Source organism: Myotis davidii, unplaced genomic scaffold, assembly GCF_000327345.1.
Source record: "Myotis davidii unplaced genomic scaffold, ASM32734v1 scaffold666, whole genome shotgun sequence".
In the NCBI taxonomy this organism is placed as follows: Eukaryota; Metazoa; Chordata; class Mammalia; order Chiroptera; family Vespertilionidae; genus Myotis; species Myotis davidii.
The window spans coordinates 496235-506500 of NW_006296629.1; the positions used below are offsets into that span (position 1 = coordinate 496235).

The 10266-nt window shown below is 41.8% G+C and overlaps 1 protein-coding gene across 1 annotated transcript in view; it reads right to left on the reverse strand.

The window, feature by feature from the left end:
* Positions 1-10266, reverse strand: part of RPGRIP1 (retinitis pigmentosa GTPase regulator interacting protein 1) — a 62032-nt gene that overhangs the window by 45430 nt on the left and 6336 nt on the right. Inside the window, 5 exon segments of the mRNA XM_015569567.1 lie at positions 1402-1507; positions 3544-3723; positions 4185-4284; positions 5460-5734; positions 9025-9157. Coding sequence (XP_015425053.1) covers positions 1402-1507; positions 3544-3723; positions 4185-4284; positions 5460-5734; positions 9025-9157 — 794 coding nt within the window.

A 10266-nucleotide genomic window follows, 5' to 3' on the forward strand; every position in this document is an offset into this window, starting at 1 on the left:
CGCTCTGTCCACTGAGCCAAACCGGTTTCGGCTCAAATGTATTCTTTATTAAAATGTATTTCAAAAATATTTCAGACATTATAAAAAGATAAAGTGATTTCTCTGGGGCGAGGGGAATTGATTATGTTATCAACCTTTAGTATCCCACTATTTGACTCATGAATATACTCCCTTATAAATCCTTTTCAGATCCTGCACTCTAAGCTTCTTGAAGGCAAGAGGTATCTTACTTATCTTTTAATCTTCGTATCCCAGTGCTTAGCACAGTTCCTGATACTCAATAAATATTTATTCAAAAAAGAATGGTGCCACCCTACCTGGTTTGGCTCAGTGGATAGAGACTGAAGAGTCCCAGGTTTGATTCTGGTCAAGGGAATATACCTTGGTTGCAGGATTGGCCCTGGCTGGGGACATGCCAGAGGCAACCAATCAATGTGTCTTTCTCACACTGGTGTTTCTGTCTCTCCCTCTCCCTTCCATTTCCTCTAAAAATCAATGGAGAAGCCCTAGCTGGTTTGGCTCAGTGGATACAGTGTCAGCCTGCGGACTGAAGGGTCCCAGGTTTGATTCCAGCCAACAAGCACATACCTAGGTTGCTGGCTTGATCCCCAGTGTGGGGCATGCAGGAGGCAGCCAATCATTGCTTCTCTGTCATCATTGATGTTTCTATCTCTTTCTCCCTCTCTCTTCCCCTATGAAATCAATAAAAATATATTTTTTTAAAAATCAATGGAAAAAATTACCTCAGATGAGGATTTTTAAAAAAGAAGAAGAAGAATGGTGCCAATTTATCACTTAGACCCTCAATGCTCTACTTCCACCATTCAGATAGAAGTTTCTATTGTGTGATAATGAGAAAAGAGCATAAGCCTTTCTGGCAGATAAACTGCACTCAAAGCCTGCTCTGCCCCTTACTATTTGCAAGACTTGAGCAAGTTAGTTAACTTCTTTGAGGCCCCTTCCTTCACCCATTAAATGTACTTACCCGGAGGGTGTTGTCAGGCTTAAATGAGATCATGTCTGTAAGTACCTAGTACAGCATCCAGCACATAGAGAGCACTCAGTAAAAGCTGTTCTTCTTCTCTTCTGATCTTGACGTCCTAACCGACCTACAATCTGCGTATAACTCTTGGCTGGTACCTTAACCCTGACACAAATTAACCCCATTTAATCCCAACTTATCAGGCAGGGCTTCTGCCTTCTTCCTAATAGAGAGATAATGGGAAGTAAATGGACTCTGAGTTGCAAGGCTTGGATTTGAATATCACCTGTAAGTTGTGTGACCTTAGACAAATAACTTAATTTCTCTCAATTGTGGTCCTTGATGTATAAAATGGAGACAATAATACTCAACTAATAATTGTTTTCCCCCCAAAAGCACAGCTGATGATGGCAACTCACCTTTTGAACTTCTATTAATTGTGCTTTTGTCGCTACCAGCGTGGTATTCCTCTCATGTAAGAGCTTCTTAAGTCGAATCAGCTCTATATTCTCCTTAATAGAAGCTCTATAAGAAGAAGATGGTGCTAAAATATTCTGTCTGAGAATGGACAAACTTAAGCATCTTCCCCCCCTGATCCTGCACCAAAAAAAATCTCTTCCTCGTGCTTGTCTGCCTATCTCCCCAATAACACGCCAGAAATAGGAAGTGTATGCACACTCCCATAATAATCTCCTTTCTCCCATTTCCCCTCATATCAGCTGAGATTTGAGAGACTACCAACTTTAAATTCAGCGCTCTGAGAAAACATAACAGCTAATTTTTTTTCAAGATTTTTGTAATTGATTTTTAGAGAGAGAGGAAAGGAGAGGGAGAGAAACATCAATGTGACAGGGAAACATGGATTGGCTGCCTCCTGCACAACCCCCACCAGGGACTGAGCCCACAACCCAGGCATGTCCCCTGACTGGGAATCAAACTGGCAACCTTTCGGTGCATGGGATGATGCCTAACGAACCAACCAACAGTTACGTTTACAGCAGTTTCATTCATAATTGCCAAAAGTTGGAAGCAACCAAATTGTCCTTCAGAAAGTGAATGGATAAATTGTGGTACATTCAGACAATGGAACATTATTTGGTGCTAAAAAGAAATGAATTATCAACCAATGTCACTCAACTAAATTTAGTGAAAATAATAATAAAGAAATGAGCTATCAAGCCATGAAAACACATGGAGGAAATTTAAATAAAAGCGGATCTGAAAAGGCTGCATACTGTATGTTTCCAACTATACAACATTCTGGACAATGACAAAATCACAGAGACAGTAAAAAGATCTGTGACATCAGGGGTAAGAAGGTAGGAAGGAAGGAATAGGCAGAGCATAGAGGATTTTTAGGGCAGTGAAACTATTCTGTATGATACTATAATGACAAATACATGTAATTATACATTTTTTGTTATTTTTATTGATTTCAGAGAGGATGGGAGAAGGAGAGATGGAAACATCAATGATGGGAGAGAATCATTGATTGGCTGTCTCCTGTACAGCCCCCTACTGGGGATTGAGCTCACAACCCAGGCATGTGCCCTTGACCAGGATCCTTCAGTCCACAGGCCGACACTCTATCCACCAAGCCAAACTGGCTAGGGCCCATTATACATTTGTACCATAGAATGTACAACACACTAATAGAGAGATAATGGGATTGCTCAGTGGTTGGGCATCAACCTATGCACCAGGAGGTCACAGTTCGATTCCTGGTCAGGGCATATGCCCAGGTTGTGGGCTTGATCCCCAGGAGGGGGCGTGTAGGCAACCAATCAATGATCCTCTCTCATCATGGATGCTTCTCTCTCTCCCTCTCCCTTCTCTCTGAAATCAATAAAAAATATATATATATTAAAAAAGAATGTACAACACAAAGAATGAACCCTACGGTAAACTATGGACTTTTGGTGATGGTGATATGTCAGCATAAACTCATCCATTATAACAATGCACCACTCTGGTGTGGACATCGCCAGTGCGGGGGCTGTGTGAAGATAACACAGGGGTTCATGGGAAATAGCTGTACTTTCTGCTCAATTTTGTTGTGAACTTAAAACTACTCTAAAGACTAGCCCTGGCTGGTTTGGCTCAGTGGATAGAGTGCTGGCCTGCGGGTTCGATTCCTATCAAGGGCACATGCCCAGGTTGCGGGCTCAATGCCCAGTAGGGGGCGTGCAGGAGGCAGCCAATCAATGATTCTCATCCTTGATGTGCCTGTCTCTCTCTTCCTCTCTGAAATCAATAAAAATATAGTTTTAAAAAATAAATTTAAAAAATTAAAGACTATTTAAAAGCAGTTCTCCAGGAACAGGGCTGAGAATCCACCTCTATCTGGTGATGAGGATGAAATAGTTTTCTTCAATGAAGTGAAGCAGCAGCTCTATTATACATAAGCATCCCCTTTAGGTTAATCCATTTCTTAACCCAGCTCTACTTTTAAGATTAAAGTGAATCTCAAGCATTCTTTTTTCCTCTTCGACTGATACAAACAAGAATCTCTTGCTTTTTCAGTTCATTACGGCTCGAGGCACAGAATGCTACACTCTTACCGAAGCTCTGTGGCCTTCTGGGCGCATTCCAAAGAGCTTCTCTGTTCAAAATCTTCACCTTTGGACCACATTGTCTCAGGAGACTTGGGTGATTCTCCCACTTGCATAGTATTGCTAGTCATTCTGTGGGCACTGTTAGGCATGCATAAACCAATGAGCTTATTCACAATTATGACTTTGCTAAAAGAAATTCTACTTTTAGAATTAGGAACATTAAACACAAAAAGAAGAAATAGAAACTGCGCCATAGAAGTTGAAGTGGAGAACTGGGCTCTCACGGATATAAAAAGAATTCAGAGGAATTAGTGATCTTGGTATGTGTGGAAGATAATCTGACAAAAGAGAACTTTTAAGTTCAAACAGAAATATAAATACATTACAACCTAAGGGATAAAAATATAAAGAGAAAAAGAAGGAAAACCTTTCATTAAGGAAAGGCCTTTGTTTTCCTTTCCTTGGAAGAAGAGAGGTGCTTATTTCCCATTTTTAAGCGATGACGTTAGAATTTGACCTAGGGTTGACTTTCATCTTTTGTTATGCTGGACAAACTCAAAAATGCCAACATCCACTTGTTCCTAAATGGCGGATTTTTCAATTAAAGCTGAAAGAGTTACCATGCAAGACAAATGAAAAGAACTCACAGTTCGCTGGGTCCACTGGCTATTTCATCTCTGTTTTTCTCATTTGTCACATGCTCCTTGAAAGTGGGAGGGGCTGTGTAGCTCAGCCTGTCTCTTGGCTCTGAAAGTTGAGAGAGATGATGCAGACTGGCAGCCGATTTCTCTCGAACACCAGTCGCTAGAACTGGAACACCAAGTGTTGGAAGTAGGGAGCCTTGAGACTGGGGGAAATCTTTATATGACCACTGATCCTAGAGGAGTTCTCAGTCTTTACCCTTGCAGAGATATGCGACTACAGAATTTTAAGTCAACGGGACTACAGACTCTCAAGGAAGTGAGTATAAATACAGAGAAGGTACAAGTTTATCCAGGGCAGGAACTGTATGTCTAACTCTAATGCATCTCTTGTTCTAGTGCCTGGTATATAATTGATGGCACTCAGTAATGCTGAAGTTAAACTGAAGTGAAATTTAAACTTTAGCTTTTCTACTTTTAGCTGTTTTTGCCAAGATTTGGTCGGCTCAAATAGGGAGCTTGAAAATAGAGGAGCATACTAAACAAAACTTAACATTGTACCCCCCAGGGTAAAGAAATTCCATTCCCATGGATCTAAATCAGGGCTGAGTCACTAGGTGAAGGAAATTCACACACAAAATGTTACTTAATTCAATGTTGGGTTTCATAGCACCCAGAGACTCTTGGCCACCTGGAATACAGGAAGAGGAATTGCAGCTCCTCACTCACTGCTGAGTCTGAGGCCTGGACTTCAGGAATGGATGGGCTTTAGGAATCTCTGAACTCATGCAATTGTATACAAAGTTTTGTCTATGTGCTGTGCCTTTTTCTTGGGAGGAGGCCTCACTTTGGTTATGGTTTCAAAGAAATCCCCTTCCCCCCAAAGGCTAAGAAGCCCAGGTTTAGGCTGAGAGTCCCAGCGTGACCTATCTTAAGATCATTGCAGCTTACATCTGAGCAGCACATCAATGTTATCCTATGTCTGTCTTCGAGGCCCGCTGCAGAACTGGACCAACACATTTCCATTTCTTTGTCTGATTTTGCTCTCACCAGTATTTCCGGGTGAACTGAGAATTTTGAACCCCACATCCCATTCAGGGGAAAGAAAATAAAAATAAAACAAAAACAAACAAGAAAAACCTTTTAGGGAGGTAGAAAGGAATGAGAACAAAAGAACAAAATGTGGCGGTGGGCAGAATAAAGCAATGAGGAGGAAGATGCGGCTGGCAACACGGCCTTTCCCCGGTGTGCCAGGCCTGTGGGCACGGCCCTGCGCCTCACCCCTCCTGGGTTTCTCTGGCGCTTGAGCGTCCGCGCTGTGGAGCTGTCTTTGTCCCACATGGACCCGAGGCTGCGTGCGGTGGGAAACAGGGGCGCCGCGGCGCTGGAACTGCTGTTGCGGCCCCAGCATCAGGGGGCGCTGGTGCTTAGGGGGATGCTGCCGCTGCCCCGCGTCCCGCCTCCGCCTGGCCGGCTCTGAGAGTTGCTCTGGGGTGGCCGCCTCTGCCCTCAGGTCCCGGCCGGCAACTGTCAACCGCAGCAAGGCTGTCCTCATCCTATGGGTAAAAATCGAGTGGGTGGCATGTGACTTCTTCTGTGACAGCTATTTCTACAGTTTATTTGGTAGCAAATAATCTGCATTGATCTGTGATATTAATTTTTTTTGTTATTCCTCACTCGAGGATATTTTTCCATTGATTTTCAGAGAGAGTGGAAGAGAGAGGGAAAGACAGAGAGAAACACCGATGTGAGAGAAACCCATCGATTGCCTCCTACACAAGCCTTGACCAGGGCCTGGGCCAGGCAGGAGCCTGACACCAAGGTATATGCCCTTGGCCAGAATCGAACCCAGGACCCTTTGGTCCATAGGCTGAAGCTCTATCCACTGAGCAAAACCGGCTAGGGGAATCTGTGATATAAATTTATCCACTGTAGTCCATTATTTACACTTAAATTTTTTATTTTCTAAAAAATATATATATTTTTGCCTGGTCAGCATGGCTCAGTGGTTGAGCTTTGACCTATGAACCAGGGGGTCATGGTTCAATTCCTGGTCAAGGCACATGCCTCTGTGGGGCATGCAGGAGGCAGCCAATCAATGATTCCCTCTCATCATTGATATTTCTATCTCTCTCTCACCCTTCCTCTCTGAAATCAATAAAAATATATTTAGAAAATATTTTCAGTCCCCAAAACACTGTAACATTTTGAGGGCAGGGACACAGTGGTTCCATCTTTGTCCATTCTGTTGCAGTGATTACACACTCATCTTAACAAAAATGTTTGAACATTCCTCAATATACTTGTGTGTATATTTATTTTTAAACTAGAGGCCCTGGTGCATGAAATTTGTGTACTGGGGGTGGTCCCTCAGCCTACCTGTGCCCTTTCACAGTCAGGGAACCCTCAGGGGATGTCTAACTGATGGCTTAGGGAGCAGGCCTAAGCCATCAGTTGGACATTTTTAGCGCTGCCACAGTGACAGGAGAGCACTGCTGCTGTGCTCGCCAGCTGTGAGCCTGGCTACTGGCTGAGCAGCACTCCCCCTGCATTGAGCGTCTGCCCCCTAGTGGTCAGTGCAGGTCATAGTGACCTGTCATTCCACCATTTGGTCTATTTGCATATTAGCCTTTTATTATATAGGATTATATACATTTACTTCTGTACTAATACATAATGGTCATTATAAAACATAAACAAAAATACTAATTTCTAAAGGGGAGATAATTAAAGATAAGTAAAATTTTAATATTTACTTCCTTCATCCCAATTGTCTGCACACCCCTGTGTATGTGTCCACCTTTAAGGATTAGCCTTCTATAGCCCCTAGTATACACCAAGCCTTATATGTGGATAGTCAATCACTATTTATTGTCTAGACCTAAAATCATGCTTTTTACTGTTACTATCAGAACATGCCAGTTCTGACATTTACTATGTGGCCTTGGGCGTGTCATTAACCTTTTGTGCTCATTTTTCTCATCTATGAATAGAGACAAAACTGAACCTGCCACATTAGGTTGTTATGAGGATTAAATAAGCTAATATATGTGAAGTGCTTAGGGCAGTGATGGAGTATTGTAAGTACTGTATGAGTTAGCTATTATTACTTATGTTTATATCCAGATAAAGAAATCAAGGCATACAATACCTAGGTAACTTGCTCAAAGCCAGGGAGGGGGGATAGAATCCAATTTAGCCACTAAATATCTATAATCCCAAGTACTTTTTGGTTACCAACCAAGAAGCAAGATTTTTTGACCAATGAAACTTTCTGATGTCAGGTTCTTGATTCTTTATAATATAAAAGGCTCTCTAGCTGTGAAGAGCACTGGCTTATAGAGGAAACTCGCAATCCTGTAGATTCTACTAGTAAATGAAGCTCTGAACTACTCTTGGGCATTATCAATGAGGAAGCAAAACACTGCTCCTGACACTGGGGAGTTGGTCTGACACAGCTGATTCTCAGTGTTGTTTGAAGCTGGCCTGGTGCTCACAGCTAGGCCATGTGATTGTCCTGTTGGACATACTCTCACAGAATACAAGCATCAGACCAGGCCATTTGAGACCACTGCTATATTCTTGTCTAAGCACAGACAAAAAGCAAGGTCACCGTGCCACCACAAAACACCAAACATCCTTGTCTCCTGGCTAATACGAGGGACTGCTACTTCTTTACCTATTACAGATATAGCCTCGCTCTAGTCTACCCTCCTTGGAGACAAGTTTTTTGAGATATCCAAACATAGAGTGGCCTTTGCTTTCTGATAACACCAAATCTGGAGCAAATTGTTATCTTGGCCCCTCCCCCAACTCACCTCACTGACGATCAAATCCTATAATAGGTTCTTTCTAACACATTCTGCTGAGATGCCCTTAGTTCCCCGTGGTGTGCACGTTCTGTAGCTGTGATGGGTAATAAACCCTACCTGCGCAACTATATATGTGTTCCTGTTGGTCTTTGACACCAACATCTTCAAACTATGTCCTAGAGCTAATTCCGGAACTTTGGGAACACCCATTCTTCCCATCTATTTATCTACCCATACCCTATCTCAGATTCCTCTCCAGGTCCCCACCCAAGAGATGCACTTTTGAAAGCCAATACTCTAAGGGCACCATATTTAGATTTTTGAGTTAAGAGATTTCACTCTGCCACTCACTAGCTGTGACTTTGGGCAATTAGCCTCGTGGTTAGTTAATAAAGTGAATGCAATGTACCTTCATACAGTAAATGATCAATATGATTTTTTGTTTCATTTTCTAAATTAGCAAACAAACACACCCTTTCTTACTTGCCCTTTGTCCCCCTGAGATTTTGGGCATTCGCCCTGTTCCTATTCCCTCTATGGAATCTGTCCAGGCTCCTGCTCGGTGAGCTGAAATAGCTCTTGATGATACTTCGTGGCCTATGGCCACAGCCTATTGACGTGTTTGACAAGAAAACCGAATAAAGTAATATTGCCTCCAAATATTGTTTTTGGAGTTAACCATTTTTTTTAAATATATTTTATTGATTTTTTACATAGAGGAAGGTAGAGGGATAGAGAGTTAGAAACATCGATGAGAGAGAAACATCGATCAGCTGCCTCCTGCACACCTCCCACTGGGGATGTGCCCGCAACCCAGGTACATGCCCTTGACCGTAATCGAACCTGGGACCTTTCAGTCCACAGGCCGACGCTCTATCCACTGAGCCAAACCGGTTTCGGCGGAGTTAACCATTTTTGACATTTGAATTGTTTTCTGGTATAAACAACTCAGGAAAATGTATTCTTTTTGGTTTAGTGTCATGCAGGCCTGGTGTAGATACAGCTTTTAAATACTTAAGGAGAACTCTAGGTACCTTTTGATCTCATCCTGTTGCTTCCAAGAAAGCTTCTTTAGCAACATGTGTTCTTCACGAAGACGAAACAAACTGTCCTCTATTTCTTCCTGGCTCATTTTGCTCAAAGTTGGTTGAATTTTAATATTCTTACCTAAATTCCCAGGAGAGGGTAAAAGGAGATTATTTTTACATGTCATTTACAAAACCCATCAGGTCTTTCATCACATTTTGTCCAGAGGGCTTAAATCTATCTTAGGTCAAGTATTTAAGAGGAAATGAAGAAGTTTATGAAATGCACACTAATGGATCTCTTTATTATTCCATATCACTCCTGAATAAGGAATATCATTCCATATCATTCGAGCATGAGATATGACTCAACTTTCTGTCCAGAAAGTACATAATCTTAAAAAATATCAAATAGGGCTGTTAGACTACTTAATTTTTCATTTATTATTCTATTTTTTCTCCTTATTAGATAATTGGACCTAGACAAGGATTGTGCCCACAACCATCTTTAAATCTCCCATAAGGGAAAGGATAGAAACCTTTCTTAATTACCAAGAGTCATCTCATTTGTTTTTGTGGTCTGGAGAAACTGCCCCAAAACTGCCTCCTTGGAACAGAGCCTCTGCTTGGTCTAATCAAGAACATTAGAGCATACTTTTCTTTCTTTCTTTCTTTTTAAATATATTTGATTATTTTACAGAGAGGAAGGGAGAAGGATAGAGAGTTAGAAACATCGATGAGAGAGAAACATCAATCAGCTGCCTCCTCCACAACCCCAACTGGGGATGTGCCCACAACCAAGGTACATGCCCTTGACCGGAATCGAACCTGGGACACTTCAGTCCACAGGCCAGCGCTCTATCCACTAAGCCAAACCCGTTAGGGCTGGTTATTTGATTTTTTTTTTTTTTTTTAAGGAGTTGGAACCTCTTTTATTTTCTGTTTAAAATCCAAGTTTGTTTTTGTTTTTCCAAGTGCTGGAACCCCTTTTATTTTCTGTTTAAAATTCAAGTTTTTTTTTGTTTTTTTGTTTTTTACTTCAGGAGCTGGAACCCCTTATATTTTGTTTAAAATCCAACAGTTTTTTCTTGTTTTTTTTTTTTTTTTAAGGAGCTGGAGAGCATTGTTTTCAGTGAGTGAGTGTTCACTGGCCCAGGGTTGGCTCTGATCTTATGGGAATTATTCTAAAATCACAGAGCTCAAAATATAGCTCCTTCCCTGTGTGGACGAAAGGGGCCACATGCTGACCTG